This window comes from Aquarana catesbeiana, linkage group LG07 (assembly GCF_042186555.1).
Source record: "Aquarana catesbeiana isolate 2022-GZ linkage group LG07, ASM4218655v1, whole genome shotgun sequence".
Taxonomy (NCBI): Eukaryota; Metazoa; Chordata; class Amphibia; order Anura; family Ranidae; genus Aquarana; species Aquarana catesbeiana.
In genome coordinates this window covers 262810908-262834824 of record NC_133330.1, presented here as the reverse complement: position 1 = coordinate 262834824, position 23917 = coordinate 262810908, and the positions used below count along the sequence as shown (strand labels likewise).

General features: G+C 38.9%; 1 protein-coding gene across 13 annotated transcripts in view; it reads right to left on the bottom strand.

Annotated features, from left to right (window-relative positions):
* Positions 1–2046: 2046 nt before the first annotated feature.
* LOC141103556 (pre-B-cell leukemia transcription factor 1) overlaps positions 2047–23917 on the bottom strand; it is a 214613-nt gene continuing 192742 nt past the window's right edge. For 3 of the 13 annotated variants that reach the window (XM_073593264.1, XM_073593271.1, XM_073593265.1), the window contains 5 exons: positions 19692–19763; positions 14252–14364; positions 12189–12242; positions 10514–10603; positions 2047–4386 (listed from right to left, as the gene is read on the bottom strand). In XM_073593264.1, the coding sequence (XP_073449365.1) occupies positions 4294–4386; positions 10514–10603; positions 12189–12242; positions 14252–14364; positions 19692–19763 (422 nt within the window). In that variant the 3' untranslated portion in view covers positions 2047–4293. Of the gene's footprint in view, positions 4387–10513; positions 10604–12188; positions 12243–14251; positions 14365–15935; positions 16123–19691; positions 19764–23917 lie in introns of those variants that run through there. The other 10 variants (XM_073593274.1, XM_073593267.1, XM_073593270.1 and 7 more) reach the window with 6 other exon arrangements.

Sequence of the window (23917 nt, the reverse complement as noted above, 5' to 3'; positions counted from 1 at the left end):
AGGGACTGATGTGAATGTACAATGTATACGTAAAACGCTGCATACATTTTTTTCTTTCCAAACTCTGCTTCTCCTGGACGCACTGGCAGTGTTTTTTTTTTTTTTTCTTGCCTCTAAAATCTCCTGCCAAATGCTGCTAAAAGCCTATCTCTACATAGACACATAAGCTAACATAGAGCCAACAGAGGGGCATTTAGAGGCAGGAAAAAAAGAAAAAAACAACCAAACACCCCTAGAAGCAGCTGTAAAAACATCTAGCTTGTATGAGGCCTTAAGCTCTTTCATTGCCCAAAGTCTGAGCACAGGTGCACTTTAAGGAAAGGTCAACACCTATGTCAAGGAACTTGCGAACAGGTACTGGAATGTTGCACAGTTGTGGACAAGTAGAAGGCTATGTACTTTTTTTCTAGATGTAAAGGTGGCCACACACAAACTAGCATTCATTACAACAAATAATCAAATTTAATAAAAATTGTAAACCACAGGTCCTGCATGCTAGTGAAATTTAGTGAGATTTCAATCAATTTTGACATTGGCAAGTCATGGTTAAATGTTGCATTGTTCAATAGTTTGATTGCGATTGCTTTTACGTTGATTTATCAAAGTCTGATGTGCATGGTCCTTTAGAGACATTGTGGCAAGGTTACATTAGGATGAGTTTTAGGTTTAGACAGTGGTAAGACATTCATATTTGTAGATCTGGGACACACAAGAAGACACGTTGTCAATCTCAGCAATGTATTATATTCAGGTGATCTGAGTAGAGATCCAAGCAGACTTTCATAGAATGTTTTTTTTTTTTTTCTTTGGGATGGGAGTCCTGACATAACCTCAAATTGTACACTATCCATGCCATTCTTTAATCATAATGGGGTGTGCAAATGTGAATTTAGAAAGTACAAAAAAAATTAAGGTAAAACAGGACTGGTTGTTATGGGTATCATACATTGAAGAAAGCAAACCATGTTAGCCATTGTTATTGACACAAGCAGTATGTAAGATACTATTAAAACAGCAATTTCCAAAAAAAGTACAGAAGCCCCCTCCTTCAGAAAAATAAATTCCTGAAATTAGATCTTGGTCCTCTGAAAGCTTTCAGATTTGGGATTACTTAAGAATAGTTTTTACACATTTACATTTTCACTGCTTATGGTAACAACAGCACAGGCACTTCTTTAATGTTTCATACATTAGATCAGTCCATTGTATTTAGATTTCTCTAGACTGCCAATCTTTATAGAATTCTTTAAAGCCCAACTCCCACAAAAAACTAATATATTCATGGTGCTTAAAATACAAATTCTGCAGTCTTATGGCTTTTCTTTTTTATATAGATTATATCATCTTATATAATCTAAGTACCTGTTGCAAAGTCTGTGGCTTGACAGGAGACTGCAGAGAGGACCACTACACTCTTAGAAGCAGCAGTGTGATAGACCCCCTGCTGAGACAAAATGTAAAGCTAAGCAATCAGCAGAAGTATGTGCTTTGCTCATTGAGCCTCGGTTCACACTGAGGAGGTGCAGAATTCGCATCGATTCATGTGCACCGCATCACAATCACACTCTGTTCATGTGAGCCGTCGCAGGTGTCAATGTTAACTTAACGACACACCAAAAATGGTTCCCAAAACGCAGTGTGATTGGTAGAATCAGATCGCATGGGTGTTGGAATCCATGCAATGCGATTCCAGTGCGGCAAATAATTGCATGCAATTTGAACAGGAATGCAGGGCAAGTCCTGTCCAAAACACATGCGGTTCCCTGCACTGCACTAGTGTGAACCTAGGTTTAAGAGCTCAAGCCCCGATTCAGCAAGGGGTATACAATACTGTTTAGAGAGCGGCAGTCCTTTCAGCAACTTCCTGTCTGGCCATAGACTTTCCAACAGGTGCTGTAAAGCCATAAAAAAGCAAGACTTTGCAGAATTCTAATATTTTAGCACCCAGAGTTTACCTATGTTTTGTGGAAGGTATATTTGGGCTTTAAAATATAAGTAGCTTTTGATAAGGTTATTCAAAGTGCTTTGAAACAAATACAAGCTGAAAACAGGAAAAAAAAGGAATTTATTTCTGGTTCTCAGAAAAGTTATTAAATGTACATTTTATGATGTACCTATTGTTTTACTATTCCAGCTTTTTTCCAACATTTTTCATACTTTTTTGTTTTTTTATTTTTTTAAACTTTAGTGTACAAAAAGTGGGTTTATATTGCAGAGTCTTTGTGACTGCTAAATTAACCCCATTTCTGCTAGAGGGAAAATACAGCATATATATTAGCAATCCCCCCCAGCTGTAAAGGGGTCATTGGGAAAATACCCATACCCTTTCCTCATGTAACCACTTCAAATTTGCCCACAACCCTGTGCCCGCCCACATTTCCCACCCTTTAGAAAAAAAAAAAAAAAAAAATAAAGGAAAGAAAAAATAAAAAAAAATAAAAAAAAAAGTAAAAAAGAAATGAAAAACTAAAAAGGTGTCCAACTACATTTATCTAGCATTGCATTATAACTCACAAACGCGCGGTGTTAAAAAGAATAAAATAAATCACATGTAGGTAGTTTTGTTTTTTTTTTTTTTTTCTTTCGTGTTAAAACTAAGCAAGAAATATGAAAGACATAAAATAGAAATCAGCAACCTATTTCCATGCTAAACGGGTGTGATCTCTGCAACAGGACAATTTTTTTCATATTTTTTTTATCTCCTTTTAGTAATAAACATTATTAAACCCAGGACAATTTTTGGCTGTTTCATGTCTTTTTTTTTATCTTGTGTCTTTGTTTTCTTCAGAATATACAAGAACATCCAGCATCAAATGTTTATCTCAAATATAACAATCGACGATACACAAGTTATGTGAAACCGTGGTGAATGTTAATAAAGCTGAGCACTTCCCTCTGTGTCCGTCTTTCCTCTGTGCGAGCACATGCGGATTTTTGGTATCAAACGTTGATTTGGGACACCGCATGTGGGTGTCTTTGGAGATCTGCCAGACAGTGAGATTATTCAATGACATAATGATGTCCGATAATGGCAACACTGTATGGTGCTATTTCTTCAACTAAATCTGAACTCATGAGATGGGAAAAAAAAAAAAAAAAAATCTATAAAAAGTGAGTTGCAGGTGACCAATCTTAGTGGAGCTGGAGTTGTCATGAAGAACTGTGATCTGGACGGAAACAGAACTGAACTGGAAATAGCGCACGCTTTTTTTGCAGAGATACTTGATGCTAAAGTGGGAAAAGGCATGTGTAGCATCGGTAGGAAGCAGCATGGTGACATTCCAGAACATGGTGTGGAGTAAACGTCAAGGCCTGATACAACACCGGTGGTTTACTTTGAGCCATGTTAGAGAAGTCTTCAGAAAAATGTAGCAGTCCAATTGTGTAGGCAGTTACAGTGGACGGAGGTGTGACTTGGTGGCAAGGACTATAGAAATCTGTACTGATGTCTTAGCTATGCTGAGCTTCTTGTAGGACAAACCAATGTCTGGAGAACACAAACCATCCATACCCAAAGTAGAAACTGGGTCTGCAGATACAAGGAAAATTCACCAGCAGTAGATCCAGGAACCATCAGGCCTGGTAAAGTTTCAGTGTCTTTCAAGCATTCCCTCATGATGGTCTACCCATCGAGAACAAGATTGTTTCTCAGGGCTACTTGCAGAGGAGCAAACAGCTTTCCTTCAGCAGAGAAGACACCAGGCAAATGTAAATGGATATTGTGTAGAAAATCAGAGGTCAATGGTATAGCAATATCCATGGCTCAGTCCCATGATTCAGTGGGAGGAGGACTGCAGTAGGAAGCAAAGTTGGACTAAGATGTTCACAAGATGCATTTTTGGCCCTTAGCTACATCTTAATTGTATATGAGGGGTGCAGTAATAAGCCAAATGAAAAATCAAAACAGCACAGTCTTTATAAATATCACATTTTTAGACATACTAGCTCTTTTAAATATGACCGTTTCTGTACACAGCTACAGCCATATTTAAATTAGTTCTTTATTTAGTATTGATTGATATGTATTGGTAGCCATCTGCTATTCACATGAAACTATTCCTAGAATGTGGAAAATCAATTATGGGTGTGGGCTATATAAAAGTGAATCACTGACATAAATCTAGTCATGAAAGGAGGAGTGATGGTGATTAAAAAAAATGGAGGGGTGGGGAGCTGCCAATGGGTATGCCAAAAGAGGTCATTGTGTTTGCTGCATTCCCACAGTGGCCATCTGGAGTGAGAGGGAAGGGATGGAATCTGGCTTTCAAAAGTGAAAATTCAGGAGCCGGCTGCTCAGTTGGAGGTATCAGAGTGGACACTGCCAGGTCCTTCCGTAGGGGAAGTCACAGACGAAGGAGTGGCTGCATCCTGCCACCCTCCATTAGCCTGCAAAATTAAACAAAACAATAGTTTAGTCTTGCAACAAGACAGTAAGGCAAGCAAATTTGATTATACAATAGAAGTGCTTTACTCATATTTTCAGAGTATATTGTAAAGTGCTTTGTCCATACAGTTTAATGCCAGACATTTTTTGCTCTCGCTTCTTGCGCTTGTTTTCACTGGGACCAGAAGCAAAGAGAATTCTCCTCAAAAGAAACGGAAAATAAAAACTTGGCAGAGGTCTTGATCCTTCTACAGTTATCATGAAAATGCTATTTTTTAATAATAATTTTAATTAAATTCTGATGGAAGTTCTAACCCTTTCGCACTTTATCTAAAACAAAAACAAACATTTGGCTGGAGCATTAGTTTCACCAAATATACCAAGAACGCACTAGCAAACTGACAACACTACAAGGTACCAGAAAGGTTGCGGTTGGCTAGTGAGCGCACCTATTGGCTGTTTAGCATCACAAAGTTCCAACTGAAAATATCCAGTATTCCGAACACTTGGTTCCCATAGTTTTAAGGGGTCAGCGTAATATCAGGGCATAGATAATGTTGCGTTAAGAGGGTTTAGTTAGTTGTAAAAAAAAAAAAAAAAAAGAGGTTTCCTGAGCACCTTACGAAACAATCTTTGCAAATGTAAAAAAAGATACAAGTCCACTTCTCTTATCCTTGCGAGCAAGTCAAGAGTGGAGAAATGCATCAAGGAAGGTTGGCTCACAGGTGGAGATATTGTTGTATGCAGTCACTTTGTTGACAATACATTTGCAAAAGGAGCTAAGTGGCATGCGGCTGATACATTTTTCCATATTTCTGATGGAGAGTGGAAATGGCATACAGTGGCCGGCACACAAAATTTCTCCATGTACAGGAGGGGCAAGTCTTGAGATTTGGGCAGGTTTTTCATAAAAATTCAGTCATATACATTCAAACAGCGTTGAGCAAAATGCACAAGTTCAGATGCAAATAGCAATGTTTGAGAATAAAACACAACAAACCTGCTTACTCTAAGCTTCAAATGGATGGAATATGCTGGGTTCAAAAGGAACACAACATAAAGCAGGTCAAACACTGCATCTTAATGGTCATCTACATTACCCCATTGAGGTGAAGAGATTCTGCAGAAAACACCTGTCTACATGAACCCTAACTCTGGTCACAAAAAAACAGAAAGATAAAGTACCTTGCAATGAAGGCAGCAGGTACCTAGGCGGTCATACTGATCCTGGATTTGCTACCTAGTATGACAATGATTGGAACAACAATGGCAGCCCTTGTGACTGCACCTTTAAAAACAGTCAGCACTCACATTTCTATCCTGTCCTATCGCATGTTCACAACAGGAAGTTCACTGATATTTCAGCTATCAGATATTCTGGTGGGAATAATCACCAACTTAAAAAGTCTTTATAGTACATTACGCAGGAGAGAGGAGCGAGTCTTCCTGAACGCAAAGAGGAGATAAGACTACAAAAATTATAGTTACAGAGCTGAGAATTTTGGATGGAAGATTCTGTTGCCGAATCTATGAGAGAAATACGAAAGTAGGGGGTGAGTCAACCCACTGACATCCACCTATGTTATCACGTCAGTTATTGCAGAGATGACCATCTAATAAACCATTGATATCAGGATTTTTTTTTTTAATTCCTTTTTTGGTTGGGTAAATACAAATTATTGCATTGATTATTATTTAGTCTTCAATTCAGGTAGCAGGCGAAGCTCTTGCTTCTTTTTCTTGTTTTCGCTTACCCTCCTTTACCATAAAAAGCCTGATGTTTTAGGCTATGTTTACACTAGTCTGTGCTCTGAAAAGTGATTCACGCCACTGTCAGACATTCAGGAGGTAAAGGCCTATCTTTGTTATTTCGGCAGCTTATAATGAAGTTAATGGGCTGCAAATGTGAGCCAAGCGTTTGGCTCGTGGTTGTGGTGCGACCCCATTCACTTGAACGAACAAGTTTTTACAGGTAGTGCTGTCTGTCAACTCAGCCCCTGGTGTATTTTACACTTTTGGTAGGTCGATGGGAGACTGTAAAACTTGCCTTTCTACTGCCCCTTTTGCCACCCATGTAAGAGAGGCCTTACAGAGCTCAATAACTCAAGCCAAAACTTGCACAGCTAATTGAATTTGTCAAAAAAGTGACTCATCCCTTGGCTAGCTCTAGCTGAGGTTTCGATCACATAGGAGAAGCCCGAAAGGAGCTTACTGCCATAAACAGGATATAGTGTAAAATTTACTGCTAGAAATAGTATAGTGTAAAAATGCAAATATTTTAGAATTTAACAAAATAGAGTTAAAAGTCGATGGGAAGGCATTTACTACCCAACAACACAAATGGTATCAATAAAAAAAATAAAAAGTGAGAAGTTTGTCATTTTAGGCTGGAGAGACACTCTAAGACCATTATTGTTTTTCTTCAACCATAAAAGATGCAATAAAAACGCTTTGCCATTTGCATCCAAAAATTATGTGTTGGACCTTATAGACAAAAAAAAAAAAAATCTTGAATTTATAAATTATGAATGTAACTGACTTCACCAAAAATCGGCTCCTTTCCATGTCTCACCTTTTCTGTCTCACTGCCGTCTGCAAGGGCTACAAAATGTTCTAGTTTGCTCTGTAATTCTTTTGCAGCTGTATGAAAAGGTGAGGCCTCTTAATGCTGCACATTTCTTGATTCAAGGACACCGACTGAATTTCTGGATCCACCTCTGTGCAGAACCTGGCAACCTCTTATTTCCCAGCCTATCATTTAGTGGCGGCCACTCTCTATAATCACAGTGGCCTGGCCTTGTCCCCTCCTCTCTTGCGTCCCATCTCTCTCACAACTGTAATTGCCATGTCACAGGATCATCTGTTTCTTTCCCTTTAGCGTCTCTTTAATGCACACAAATGACACTTCATGCTATGTGGGGTCATTGTGAACAAACAAAGAGCACACTGGGGATGCAAGGGATGGAGCGACTAGTCAAAAGCATTGAAAGTTATTATAGGTCATTTATAATTTTAGAAAAAAATTGCAGATTCCATGGTTTACAGGGTCTGTGTCTCATAACAGCATGTGGCTTTAGGTATTGAAAGGAACATGCCAGAACAGAAATATGTGAGCTGCCATTGCTGACTTGATCTTGAATTTGCATGCTCCACAGCTTATCAGTAGATTTGTTTCTGATAATCATCAGGGCACAAAGATGGTAGCCCTACAAGCCAATCAGGATCTATAGTATCATTCAGTGCTGTTACTCCAACACTTAAAACTTGCAAGGTCTACTTGGAAGAAGGTGAGAGCAGAGGGATGGCCTCATGAGTAGGACGACGTCCTTTGTTAGCAGGCTGGGGCAGGTTGGTGACCAAGCTGTATTGTTTAACTACAACGTAGAAACTGAGATCACTGCTTTAGCTATGCCCTCTACATGGATCGAAAAACTAGCATAAAAAATCTGTAAGGTGAACTTACACAGGACCCCCCCCCCCCGCTGACCTGCATGGCGGTGATTGCCCATTCTGAGTACCCGGTATAGCAACCTCACGGCTCCGGGGCTTAGAAATCCCCGGAGCTTAATCTCCTAAACGTACCCTGTTAGGGTAGCGAGTTGGGGGTCCTATGTAAGTTCACCTTACAGATTTTTTGGTAAAGGTGAATTAACACTTTAACAGAACTACAAATCCTCTGGAACCCTAGACTGTTTACATGCATGCATTTCAACTGTATGTTAAAGTGGAGCTTGTAACATTTTTAATGTTATGTGCATACCTTCAAACATTACAGCAATCTATAGTGACATTTTGTAAACTACACCAATTGCCAAATTTCACATGCTCTTTATAGGGAACACTAAGGCTGGCCATGCACACTTCGAATCTCAGCCAGTTAAGCAGGAACTGGCTGAGATTCAAACCGTTAATGGGCAGGCTGAATGTAACAAGTTGATCGATCAACTTGGGTACAACCAGCCCGCCGGATCCCCTTACGATGATGGCTAGTGGCTGCTATAACCACTAGCAATAATTACTGTCTTCTCCCGGCAGGAATGGCTTCCCCCACCAGGAGCAGACAATTGCTTGGCAGGAGGGATTCCCCTGTCAGCACTGTCTGTGTTGATGGGGGAATCGTGTAAATTTCTTTCTTGCAACCTATGGTTGCAGGAATGAAATTCACACCATGTGTGACTGTCCTTAATCATTCAGATCCATTAGTTTTCCACACTGTATCAGTAGACTGAGGAAAAAGTGGTGGACTCTCTAGTAGTCAGATGGGTTGTATATATTCATCCAACTTTCTATTTTTCTTGCTCATGAGGCAGGAATAAGCAAGGATAAGACAGGATAAGCTTATGCACTATTAATGAGAAGCTTATTATTTTTTCAGGCTGTACATTCTCATAAAGTACAGAAAAATACCTGCTGATCCTGCTAAAAATCCAGTGTGCTTGTTGCTTTCTGTGCACTGAATTCAACGCTTACTCGTTCTGTTACCTATAACCTGTGAACAACATAATACCTCCACCTATGTTATGGTGATTAAGAGAGGGGGGCGGTATTTGTAGTGCAAACCAGGAGAGCAGTTTCGGGTAACAATGCTGCCCAGTACAATGAGTGAGCATTGTTAACCAAGGACAGGAAATGTGTTACTGGTAGGATCACCAGTTGGAAATAGAGGGAAAAAGAAAAAACTACATCTCTGGACTGGTACTGCAACATATGACATATCTGTTCTTGGGCTTAGATACGCTTGATTACACAAAACTTGTAAGGGTACAATATGAATTCTGATGGCATAGGACATGCACCATGATGTGCAGCAGCAAGTCAGAAATTACATCTCCTCAGTCTACCTTCATTTAGATGCTGAAAGGATTAGACTGGCTGGTATGAAATGTCCATATTCTTTTCATAATTAAAAGGTGGTTTCAGCTATTACATCTATGCATGACAAGATTTTAGCTGGACTTTAAAATGTCTGTGTAAGCTCATTAACACATGCAAATATCAATGAAAGGTAAATGAACGCTAATTGCATTTCAAAAGCAAAAAGCTGAGAAACTCATTTTCTAAAGCATTTTTTTTGCAATGATGGCAGTCATTTTATGAAACCTTAGATGTAAATCAGTTACAATCTCAATCAACGCCTAATTAACACGATGTAGCAAATTGCTCATTGAGCAGGCTGCCTCCCAAACTCTGGATTGGAAAGGGATTTCTGTTACTTTGTACATTTGTCCATGTGCAACACTTGTATTGTAAATTAACACAGTTATTCTTTATCTAATGCAAGTGGGGAAAATAATAAAATGGTCTACCTATGTAAACATGCGGCTCTCCCCTCCTGCGGCATTGTGTGCATCTTGTGTTATTTCTGTGTTTATGTCAGATCTCCCCCTCCTCCCTCCCTCTGTCACGGCCTTTGGATGGTGGATGGCTGATCTGAGAAATGTATTTGGATTGCTGTCCCAAATCTGCAGCCGCTCTCTCTGTGTCTGTCTTATTGATTTCACTCCATACGACACGGCTTGTCGCTATGAATTTACATGTCATTCCCAGCCGCGAGCACTGCCAGGAATATTTGCTCCTTTCTGTCGCCCTCCAACAAACACACAAATATTTCTATGTATGTGCAGATACAGAGCTCTGACATAGATGTGTTGTAGAATAGGTTAGGGAAAACAACATATATATCGTCAGTGCTCGATCTATAAAAGGATGTACGGAAAATACGAAAAAGTCAGTAAATCTGACATTGGGCCAAGCAAGTGTTGCTACTGTAATTAGTCTATTCATATGCATGGAGATAACAGAGTGACGTTTATTGGGTTAACCCAGATGGATTCCATGTTTGCACTGCTGTGGCCATGCTATGTGTCACCTGTTTGGCCATTTCCCTCAGCTGACTGTAAGTGGCCGCAGGTGGCACAAGGAAGCTGATTGTCAGTGACAGGCTTGGGCTCCAGCTGCCTGCATAGAGCATCATTTGTGGGTAGAGTGCTGGCCGCTGGCGTCACCGGCACAAAGAAAAATAGGTGGCCATGAAAGGGAGAGGAGTGTGTGCAATGTGGCAGTCAAGGCCCCCGTGGACCTGAAATAATTGGGAAAAACAGAAAGGAAACAAGAGGTTTCTTTGCTTACACTGATGCCCTGCGGACTGTACATCTGATTTGCTGTCAGAGTCTCACTGTATCCGCCTGTCTGACTGATAACATGGCGAAGGGTATCCACCTGGAAGACAGACAGTAATAATGGTAAGGACAGTGTTCTTTGATAAGGGTTGAGGCTGGAATACATTCAGACATACAAGGACAAAGGGTAACAGCAGTAGGGGAGACCAAAACACTCAAATCCAAAATACGACAGAATGGATGGTGATAAAACTCTTCACATTACATTAAAAGAAAACAAGATGAGGAATGCTTTGAGGCATAAATTGATGAAGGCGAAAGCATTAATGGGAAGTAAAGTGATGGTAAAATATAAAAATCGCTGCAAATATAGCCTAGAAATGGTAAAGTAAAACCTAAACAATGAAAAATCATGTAAATCTAGCATATGGAAACATGGAGGAGAAAAAGAATAAAAATCATGAATTGCAGTAATGGAAGAAGCAAAGTTAACCTTCAGCAGCCTACAGCAGCCACCACTTTGACAGAAATCACCATTATTATTCATAGCAGTTCAGCCAACACTGAACATTTAAGGAACACTAAACAGAGCATTAGTCAAAAATCCTATTACTTTCTGTTAAGTGTTCACTATAATTGCTGATGAACAATGCCCAGCTTTTCCCCACGAGATTCAATGAGCCCAACTGATCTAGGTTTTATAGAACTCCGCTAAAGTGCAATATAAAGCATCTATGGACAGATCTTCTACTAGTGTTACCTGTTACTTCAACAGGCAGTGAATGATCTGGGTTTAGACGCATAGAAAAATAACCTTGTTTGCCCCAAAGGCTATATAATGCTGATGTGAAACAACAATTTTGTAAGTTCCTTTAAAGTATTGTCTTTGTTGCATTAAAGCTGAACTCCCTGCAGATATAAAATCAGAACTGAAAGCAGCCCTGTATTAATATATGCTGAAACGTCTGCTCACACTTAGTCGTACTTGTGCGTTAAATTAAGTCCCATGATACCGCTCATTGTGTTAAGGCAGCCAATTCATTTTGAATGGGTTGCCAAAGCACTATAATGACCCATAAAACATGCATTTGCTGCAATTTTTCCAATACAATAGTGCACTGTAACACGTGTGTATGTAAGCTGTGATGCCTAAGGCACCTTTCACGCAAGGTGGATCCGCTGGATGAACACCGCTAGCTCAGCAGGGGATCGCTCCGCTGAGCAGGTGGATGACAGGACCATCTCTGCTCACGGTGCAGGGAAGGACCTGTCAGAGCCCCGCTGTTCTCTATGGGGAGATCGGATGAAAATGGATAGCCTCTCTGTTTTCATCTGATCCACTGGTCGGGTGGCAAATGTATCGCCATCCGTCTGCTTTGAGCGGATCTTGTTGATTCGGAAGGCAGACGGGTGTCAGTGGACACATCTCTGCTGACATCCGCTTGCCCATAGAAGTCAATGGGTGGCCCGCTCGGATCTGCCTGAAAAACACATAGGTGGATCCGAGCGGGGAGATCGTGTAAAAAGGGGCCTAAAGCGCTAGGCCATTGCCTAAAATGAATGGCAACACAACACGCTAACACACACATAATGTGTGTTAACTTTAGCTACCTCAACGAATTGCAAAGCAAAAGTGTGGTTTGGCTGTAGATGTATTTTTTTTTAAATGCAAAAAGTTTAAGTACCTGAATTTGACTTGGTGTCAAGCCCCTTGCAGTCCCTGTACTGCAGAATTCAGGCTGCAAGAGGGAGAAGTAACAAAAGGAGGAAATCAGTTGCGCTGAAGTGCAAGGAGCATTCCAATAGGTGGAGAGAGCAACATGACAGAGAGGGGAGCTCATCAGTCTACTGTTTCTCCTTTTACTGTGCAAACAAATGGTTGGGGGGGGGGGGGGGGGGGGGATGGAGGAGACCTGTAAGGCTGGCGATAGGAGTAATTTTTTTTTTTTTTTTTTTAATATCTCATTCAACCAGCAGATTTAATAAAAAAAATTACTTGATTGCCCCACACACACACTAAATGTGGATGGGGGAATCACTCTTGCTGAGCTACTGTATTCCAACAGCGGGAGACTTACTGAATACACTGATCAGCACTGCCGGCTATGGGCAGCAGCGCTGATCGTGAGAAAATTTGCTAACAGGCTGGTTGTACAGAAGTAAATTGACTTCTGTACAACCAGCCTGCCCACAAATGGATCACAATTTGGCCAGTTCCTGCTGAACCGGTGGAATTTCAATCCATCTATGGCTGGCTTAAGTGTTACTGAACTACATTAGAGAAAAATCAGGTCTCTGTCCCTGCCGTACGGGACTGTGTGGTGTGGCAGAGCTGTGTAAATCTTAGAACTGGTTGAAAGAAATACTAAAGCTTTGGCAAGTAAATCACTAACTATATGCTAAATAAACATATAGATATATTCATATTTAACTGTTTGCCTAGAGTTCAGCTTTAATAAAGTCTAGACACCCGACCTCCTTTAACATTGGATATTTATTACGACTATTATTTAACCATGTCTCTGCATTCGTTATTTGTTCCCTACTAATGTTATTAAATGCCTTTACAGCATCAAATGGTAATCACAAGAAACTAAAGTATGGCCCTTCAAAGGACAATGGTAAATACAATCAAAATCTCAGTAGATTTTATATAATTTATGAACTTGCATTAAATCACTATTCTGTGAACTCTGTAGATGATTGTTTACCATATTTTTATATGCGGTAAAAGAAAACCATTTCGAAGAGCATGGAAGGCATGTATCATTCAGAGAATACAATGAATAGAAAAAGGAGAAAAGAAAATAATATTTTTTTTATGGAGCATACAGATTTAATAAGTTTAACTATGCTTCAATTGCAGAGGCCAGAAGAAAAAGGTTAAAGCACTTATGTGCCCTCGAAGAGGCACTAGGTGGTGTCTTAATTTGACAAAACATTTTTTTTTTATGCTTTAGAAAGGGCGCAGAGATTAGTGTACTATGATGGCAACTTACCAACGCTCTATATATATATATATCTCTATCTATATATAGATATCTATATCTATATATAGATATATAGATATAGATATATATATATAGATATATATCTATATCTATATATATCTATATATATATATCTATCACAGTTGATGTTTCTTCTGAGCGTTGGAAAAGGGGCAAAACACTAACATTACAGTGAGCTCTATAATTTTTCCCCCAATACACTCACTGCATTGGTTACATTTGTCATTGTGATTAAACAGCAAAAGGTTATGATATTTCTTATACAAAGAATGCCAACAATGTTAACAAATATAAAATAAGCTCTGCAACTAAGCCAAGAAAGCAAAATCACGTTTTTGCAAATGTGAGTACATTATTAATGGTTGCCCTTTCCACAAACTTTATCAGCAACTGACTATGTTTCCAACAACCGATCCATGTTGGCCGTGCAATTAACAAGATCTGTTTAGAATAACCACCACCACCTTCATTGTGCGTATTAGAAAGCAGTTTATAGTAATATTAGAAGTTCCCCTTGGAGTGGACAAATAGTAGACAATTCAGGAGCCAGTCAGTGAAATCCAAGACCAGTGAAGAGAAAGGGAAAACAAACCCTACCAGTCAGCCAACCATTTTTTCAATTTGTGTGAAAATGTTCAAGACCTTCCAATAATATAAACATATCTACCACCATACTCCTCTCACGAGCATCTGACCAATGCCTTTTTCCAATTGGCAAATCATTGGACGATCCCTACCTGTGACTGTACGTTGGCTCCAACCTGGGCACCTTGGTAAGAATCTCCATTGAGAGACTGCACGCTCATGAACAAATCTCCAGAGTTTGACATGTTAAAAGAACTGGAGGAACCTGGAAAGGAAAGAGTGAGGCACCTGAATCATAGAAAGAAGGAAGTTCAAACCCCCGGAGAAAAGAGGTTTGACATGCACAGTTTGGGGTGAAACAGGAAGGTGGAAGGAGGTTACGAGAAACAAGTTAGTATAAAAAGGTAAGTAAAAGAAAAACAGTATGAGGAAAGGTTACATAACATGGGAGGGGAGAGCAACAGGTGAATGCAGACCATATTTAGTACAAGGAGGATTAGTTATTCTCCGACTGAATGCTCTAGGCTATGTTAGGTATGAAGGATTTGTTCACTGAATTTGCATCAAAATGGAGGAATTAATTTTATTTCAGCACCAGAACTGGAGTCACCCACATGGCCATTTGTTAATTAGTCGGTTACAGGAGACTGAACCCATACTCCGAAAGGTCACCATAGAGGACACTACTATTATCATCTAAAAGGATACACTTAACTAATCATTTTTACTCTAAAAGTAAGAGTTAAACTCTAACAATCAACAAACTATCATGGTTTTAAAAGATTGGCACAAAAGATGTTTTCAATGGATCATTTGGTTTTGCCAAGACTATACAATGAAAAATGCCACTCAGTCTAAAAGGTCAGCAGAGTTTATGCTGATCCTGTATTAAGGATAGGGGAAAATATGTGGCAAACAGTCCTGTATCTACATAGACAAGTAAATTCATCCTACAATAGCAAAAGTAGACTACTAAGCATGCACATAGTGCAGTCTAATAAATTTAAATATTTTTTGTGGCCATCACCCAACTGTCCAGACTCTTGTGCAGAAACATTTGTTTTAGAGGCAGAATATAACAGACATATTGGTAATTTCAATTATATATAAATATAGGTGGGTCGGTTTGGGCTTTTTATTTTTGTAGATAGACTAACAGTTGTAGCAGTTTTACATTGTAAAATACTGCAATGTATGATGCTTCTGAGCTAAGTTCCCTCTAATGGCATATCAAGAGCATGTTAATTTACCATGGGTTAAAAAAGGAAAAACCCTAAAAACACAAATAAATCTATGACAAGTCATTAAACCTCAGTTCTGATCCGTTTAAAAGGTATTAAATGTGTAATAAATAAGCAAATAGATTTTCTACCAGATACATTATCTATGAATACCAGGAGTAATATGTTCACAATGCTACTGCTGCTGTGGGTGATTTTTTTTTTCCAAGTACCCTGACTCCCAGATTCAACTGACCGGCTCCATCTGGCTTACATATTATACACATTCTATGTCCACATAACACAGCCAATACTTCTAAACAGAATGGTTAGAAAAAATACACAATTTTATGTACACAAAATTGTAAAGTTTATTTATTTAATTTTTAATAAGGTCTTTAGATGTAAATGTACATGATTCTTACAAGTTCAAAAACTCTCAAAGTGTCCTTTAGAAAACACAGGCAGAAACAAAGAGAAAAAAAAAAAAAAAAAAAAAAACGCCATTGGGTTACTGAAAAACGCATGTATGGATTTCCAGTTACAGTTTGGCTAATGACAGCCCCAAGTACACAAAATCAACACAATGAGATTGACATGTTTAACTAGAGTCATTAGGTAGCCATCTTCCGCTTGGCTTTTACAAAAAAAAAAAAAATTGAATTGGGACACAAGCCATTTTATTGTTTAAAAGGGAAACCTGCCAGGATGGAAATATGGGGGTGCCATTGCAGACTTGATTTTAGAAGTGCAAGCTTCAATGCTGTTGTTCTGATCTGTTCCCTACTTGATGGGTCACTGATCTAAATCAAATATATACATATCAGGCATCAGGACAGCAAATATGCACATGCTTAACAATACAGATAACAGACGTTTTCAAATACAAAAATCAGAAATGGCAGCTCCCGAATTTCTATCCTAAAAATTTCCTTAAGGTTTGATGTACACTGCTGCTGGTAAACGGACGTTTAGGAGCAGTTGGGTGTTTTTTTTTCAGCTGCTCCTCCTCTATGTTATCTTATCAGTACATGTACACAGGGACCTTTATAGTAGTTTCTAGGCAGTTGAGTGAAGCATTTTTTGGAAAGCAAAAAATGCTTTCAGGACGGATGTTCAGAGGCATTTGAAACGCCAAACGCCTGTAACAGCTTGTAAACGAGTGTAACTCGAGTTTAGCTGCATTTCGTTTACAAGCGTTTTTAATGGAGATACATTTTTTAATATTTTCAATGCAAAAAACGCTTCTAAACGCGGCACAACTGACGTTTTAAAACGTCAGCTAGTATCTGTGAAATTAAATCATTCAGGAGAGGTTTTAAAATGTCCCGTGTACATGAAGCCTTAATGTTAATAAAAATGAATTTCCTATTTCAACCTGAAGACAGCAATCATTTTTGTAAGCTGTCAAAAAATTAAAAAGGTCACTTTATTGCAACCACAGCACTGATGGGAGCATACTGTACACCGGCCTTGTAAACAACACTCCAAGAGAACACCATCCTGTTCATATAATTAGCTGACTGCGTTTCCTCAAGTGTGCACAGAGCCTGAAATATAATTAAAGCCAAACTCGTTTTCATTTAAGAAAGGGTAGGGAATGGTAATATCACTGTATTTTTTGCTATGTGTGTCCCACTAGGTACTTCTCTCTTCACTTCTCGTCCTGTAGAAGTTTGGATTTTAGATACACTTTAAGGCATGGGTTGCTCAACCTGTGGCCCTCGAGCTGTTGTGGAACTACAAGTTCCAGGAGGCATTGCAAGCCGCTGACAGTTACAAGCATGACTTCCAAAGGCAGAGGCACGATGAGACTTGTAGTTCCGCAACAGATGGAGGGCTACAGATTGAGCACCCATGCTTTAAGGTAACAATTTAGGTATCCCTAGTTCACCCTACAGATTTATTGCAGCTAAATTTCATATCCTGATCGGGCTTTTGCACTTCCATAAGGATGCCAAAATGCAGATTTTCTCTTACTATAATGGACTGCAATTCTAACAGGTAGACTCTCACTTAAACCACTAAGCAGTCTGAAAAATTTAAAACTTAACTCCATGTTTATTGTCCCTTAAAAAACACATTGTAGTTTGTTTGGGCCCAGCTGGCCCAAATTAACCATTTACTGCACTAACAGGCGTACTTGCTGGGTGTGCTATATTAACTGTACAGTAACTACTGTAACTGTATGTAGCCTTAGCTATATACAGCGCTGTGTTCCAGCAGTGGATCAATACAAAGCTTCCCCTGATTAGCTGAGGCAGAAGTGGGCAGAGGATGTTAGGATCTATGACTCAACTGATCAGAGGAAGCTTTGTATTCATGCAGAGAGGTGGGCAGAGGATGTTAGGATCTACGACTCAACTGAACAGAGGAAGCTTTGTGTGGGACAGGAAGTCCCCTTCCTACTACTGCAGCACAGCGCTGTATACTGCATGTACTTGAGGCAACATACAATTAATATAGCATGCTTAGCAAGGGCATCTGTTAGTGCAGGACATAGTTAAGGCCAGCTTGATCCAAACTAACAATTTTAAATGGACATTAAACAGAGTTGGGCTTTATTAATGCTGGCTCAGTTTCAACATAATACAAAATAGGTAAAAACCTGCAATGTTTACTAAAATCCTGGAAGTGTATACAATTGGTTTGGGAATGAGTGTTTTTTTCCTAAAAGGGACTTTTAATTTAACTACCCAACATAGTATTTAAAATAGTATTTAATATATATATATATATATTTTTTAAGTACCTATGTATCAATTTCAATTTCTGGAAATAAACAGCTTTTGCAAAAGATTAAGTAGTAAGAAAGAAATCAATACAGTTTTACAAAAAATTTGCATAGGTGCTGTGACCAAGGCTTTCTGCTGATAAGCATAAGCCCCCGTTTTATACTCACTGTCATGTATTAATAAAGTAATTTGCATGGACTTTGGAGTTGGCGGCTCACATTTTTAGCTCAAGCTTTACTAAAAATTGCATAGTGTAGGTTTCAAGAGTTATTATTAGTTCCCAATTCAAATAGGTTTAGGCTCCTTTCACACAAGCATTCCTGTAAGGATCAAAAACTGAGCAATGTATGCCTATGGGTGGCTGAATGTAAGCAGATGTGAGCTTACATTACTTAGGAGTAGGACTTATATTCTAGTTCATTTTCAGTACATATGGTGAAAGTTGACCAATAACAGCTTTTAGCTGACTGAACTCCTCTGTATTCTATAAACCCTGTTATGATCAGAGATCATTAAAGATTGCCAAGACCAAAAATTATGTATGTATAAAACCAGTATGCATTAGGTATCTTGACTATAACAAAAAAATTGACAGTGGAGTCAAAGAACACAAGTGTGCATTCCTAGTTCTTTGCTGCAAGTTTAATGTTCTCACAGCAGGGTGCATTGTGCATGTGGACTAAAAAAAGAAAGAAAAAAAAAAAAAAAAAAGAAGCATATTGTAGTCACATAGCGGTAGCCATTGACATTGGAAAGCTGTTGCCCTTGCAAATACAATCCAAATACTGCAAATACTGTGCCGTCACAAACAAGCACTTGGTTGAAAGCTTTGGTTATTTCTATTGAAGGGGAGAATAAGTTGTGTTGGTAGATGCTGCCAATGCCACATATATGGGGGAATAATTGGAACAGGTTTTCTAGACTGGGAAAAAAAATTTTGCTAGCCAATCAACATTGTTTCAACCCACAGATTTCAGATTTTCTCCCAATCCAGGTAAACAGCTAATGCTTAGGGGAGTACTGATAAGAAAATAAAGCTTGTCCACTACATTATGGAGGCAACTGTTCAAGAACCAGCTAAGCGGGAAGTGAGAAACATTTCCAACTGTGTAAAGAACCCCCGCTTTAAAATGTTTTCAGTGGATAATACTTTTACCTACAGTATGAGAAACCAGCCACGATCACAAAATACACCATAAACGGCTCATAAAAATGGTCTCTGCCCATGTTGCTCTTATTTACATTGCGATTACTAAGGGAGATATTTAGGCAAACAAGTACACAACTCAAAAATGTGATGTCACCAGACAAACCCTCAGATTCTGTTAAAGAGAGTTAGAAAATATGTTCTGGTGATTTGTAATATAAACAGTATCATGGTTGCATCTCTGGGATAAATTGCAAAAATCTCACCAATCACCTGTGTATTTTTGTATATTTATATTACTTTTGGTACAGTCTACCTTTTAATTCGGCATCCTCCAAACACCAAACTGAACCATGAACTGACAGAAATGGATGGAAATAAAAATAAGCACCCAAAATAAAATGTTAACACCAACGGTGAAAACCACAAAATAGCCACAAAACTGAAACCAAACTGACGTGCACGTGTCCTGAAGACCATGCGTACTAACCGAGGTTCTGTGGCGACAGGAACTGCACTTTGTTTTGTGGTTGAACTGCCCCGCGTTCCGTCTGTTTGTTCCCTGAATGAAACACAACACAAAACCAGCAATTTCAAGGATATCAGCCCTGAGCTCGGCATATGAATGAAAAAGCATTTAACTGCAGGGTTAGTGAGCAACGTGTACAACTGCAAACCGACTGATCAAATGACAATGCATAAACCTTGTGTAGTCCTTAGACTGCCTCTTATAGAATTATCCTGTTACATTTCTTACTTGTTAAAACCTTTAGTTAAAAAGTAACTATACAATTACAACATGTAACATATACACATTCATAATATACAAAATATAAAGAACTTGGTAAAGAGATGGGCAGCACAGTATGGCCTATGGATGCACATACAAAAATTTGGCCATGCCTAGATATTCGTCCTTACGTCATCAACTCCCAGTGGCTCTGCTATTACCAGGAGACTACTGCATTTTGACTAGACATTCAGATATAAAACTGATAAATGCTGTACGTATTTTACACCAAGACTGAGAATTCCTTTTTTTTTTTCAACCAGAGTAAATATCTGGGAGCATTTGCTACAGACAGCAGCACAGTATTTTTAAGCTAGCCATACACCATTTCATTTTCTCACGTTCAACCCACACTAAAAACAGCATGGCTGGAGGAATCTCCACTGCCATCCTATCATAATTAAGCAGCTTTGGCTGCCTGAATACAGTGGTGCTGCCGAACTATGACTGCGTTAATCAGCTTATAGTCAGATTTTTAATCAACATTTGTTAAGCTGGCTGGTGTTTGCAGGGCTACCAGCACCACGAACGTCAGCCTAATTATCAGCAATCGTATGAAATTCAAGCAATCTTCGGCTTGCTTGCCTTAGTGAATCATCTACCAAACCATGGCCACTCAGGTTGGTCAAATACATCTTAAGCTTGAGCCAGTTACTAATGAACTGAATGAAATTCAAACTATGGGATGGGCCCTACAAACACAACCTATTCAGGTTTTGTAAACAAAGGTGTAGCCATTTCTCTTGTGGACCTACATAAGCAATGAAGTTGAATAGCAGCCACTGGCACTACAGTCCATGTAGGGGAAAAGTATGCCATGTGCTTCCTCGTGGCACGCTCATTAAAAGGAGGGGAATCAATTAGAATCTGATTGACTGGTATGGGTAAGTGCTTCCATGTTGCTGCTCTTATTATAAGCTTTGTTAATTTCAGCTTATACCTTGTTTTCATGCAAAAGTGACCGACGTTCCAATGTTGTAACACACCGTATATACTGATAACTAAATTCACATTTTAAGAAATAAAATGCACAAAAAGGTACTCATTTGCAGACCTGAAACCATCCAGGATACTATACTATCTGTCCAGTGATTACTTTCTCCTTTTGGAAATGAGACATTTTCTAAAAGGTAGAATAAAATTAACTTATTGCTGATCTGTAAGGTCATGGACCGCTAACTGAAATAAAGAAAAAAGGTATGTACATTATTATTATGCAGGATTTATATAGTGCCTTATTTAACAGCACTGCCAAGTGTTTAGAAGGTGCATTTTAAATACCTATAATCTGACGCTCCAAACTCATGCTGATAAAAACATGAAATAATGGCTCAGTAACGGTGAGGGATAACATGGAAATCTGGAACGTGCACCTTTATCTTAACTATTGAGATGTTTGGGGAAACCCAATCAATTTGCCCTAAATACTTTACCCACATATCGCACTTGAAAAAATTCTCATACTAAGTAGCTTACATTTCTCTAAAACATTCACAATAAAAATAGTAGGAGATAAAAGCTTATGCATTTCTCTTGTGCACGAACAGTGCACATTGCCGATGCATTCCAGGCATCAGTACGTTTCCGAGAATAAAGCCAGGATAATGTAACTCCTGCAGTTATGCATGGGAATTACACAATTAGTAGCCATCAAATGACTGAAGAGTAGAAACTGGATCCTTGGGAGCAAACCAAGAGACGATAGAGGCAGGCGGAGCAGCAAAGTACAGCAAGGATCAACCTTGATCTGTCTGCGCTGGAGGAGGACAAACATGGGGAGCATGCCCTAACATGCAAGTATGCTATGCAAACTTCTACTTTACTGCAACAGAAGTGGAACCGTTCTACTTCTAAGATGTGATGAGGGGCATCATTTTTGAAAACCCTACACCATTTTCTTCTATAGAACCTTTCATAATTTTAATTTCACTAACCTATCTTGTGAATGATGCATGACCAATGGACAACACAGATTTTCATAGTAATAGAAGAAATAGTTTTAGGAAGCACAGAAGAATCCATGGCAATGAAAGAACTAGCACCTTCTTTGGTATTTAACCATCAATAAATCTGGAGGCAGAATTAAATTGATATGAAAGTTAGGACCAATGTCACTATACATATTCCATACCTGTGGGATCACTGTGGAAGTGGAGAATAACTGTAGTAGTTGGGGGGCTACTACAGTGATCGCTATGGTCCTATGTGTTATGTGTGGAGTGACTGCCATTTTGACTAGTTGAACACCAATGGGGTGGTGACATCTCGACCTCCACCTTGTCCAATTATATAAAGTCTTTTATTCACTGAGAACAATACAAGGCATTCAGTGAATGGTGGCTGTGCCGAGCGAGCGTTGTTCACTATGGAGAAGGACAGCCACTGGGAATAGGATCCAGAAGGATGCTGCGATCGCTGTAGTAGAGTTTACTACTAGAATGATTCTCGGCTTTCACTGTGGTGAAAGAAGTATACTTAAAAGCTAGATCGATGTAACTATGCAACAATAATCACACCATGCGTTCAGCTTCAAAAGAACTTCATGGGAATGGATAAAGAAGAATAGAAAATACCTTTGTGGGAATGGAGCAAAGGATAGTAAAGATTGATCTTCAACGAAAACTAGATAAACTAGAAAACCCTTAACTGAAACAGTTTTCATATTGAAGCGCATATTTCCTGCAGCAACCCAACCCCTCTCTAAAACACTTTTTTGAAAGTTGCTCCTCAAAGTGAACGTATAGGCAAAACCCTTTCTTATCTATTAGTTTTGGATACAGCAGGGAAGGATTAAAAGCACCATCGGGTGCTTCTGTTATTTGTGCCCTGCAGGCAAGATCTCATATTGCCCAGGGACACAACAGGAAATGTGTAAGAAAGTAAGGAGAATTCTCATCTTGAATAGTTTGATTCACCCTTGCCTCAATTGTATTTCCCAAGGCCTTCTTGTCTTGTGACAGAGGGTCTTACCTTGCCCATTCTTATAAAAAAAAAAAAAAAAGAAAGAGGTTTGCCTTCCACTTTTGAGAAGGAAATATTAAAATTGGACTTCTGTGTGGTCACACTTCCATGCCATAGTTAAAATGCCACTAAAGTCCTTTCTTTTTTGGATAGAATGGAGAGGGATTAGGACTATTGTCAGGTTTCTCCTCAGTTTGTCCTGTTTACCATTATCATCAAAAGTGAAAGTAAAAGAAAATCTCAAATTTTGGGTTAACACCAGAACAAGAAAATAGAGGAAATCTTCCAATGGGGGCATTAGTTCTGGTGACAACCTGAGATTCCCGCACTTTGGAGGGGTTTCCTCTTACTTAATTTTTTAGTTATGGGACAAGGGTGAAGGGAAAGCTCCACAATGGGATGGCATTAAAAAAAAGTCTGCGTTCTCTATCCAAAATTAAAGAAATAAAAATTTAGTTTTTAGTGACACTTTAGGCAAAATATGTTATGACATAACTACTTCATTTTTTGACATCCTTTTCAAAACTGCAAGTTCCCTGGCTTTCTCTTCCTTCAGTTCTTTATTTCATCATTAGTGGAATCTATTCCATTGGTTGCTAAGTATATGGCCACCTTAACTCAGCAGTTAACCACTGAATGGAATAGCAACAAATCTGAAAAAAAAAAAAAAAAAAAAAAAAAAAAAAAAACTTTGTTTAGGACAAGCTAATGAAGAATTTGGATTTGTTATGAGCTACTGCTCACTACTACAAAAGTCTCCTCTAATGGGGTCCTTTCCCTTCACCATTCTGTGCATAAGACAAAGCAGTGCTAATTCAAACCTCTCATAATACCGGTCCTCAAAGTATCAACCCTTTCTGGTATAGTCATTGCATGTAGCAACTCCACCATAAGGATCAAACTTCTTATTGGAAACATAAATGTGTATTTAAATAGAAACCTCCTGTTTTCTTTATTTGCCCGTT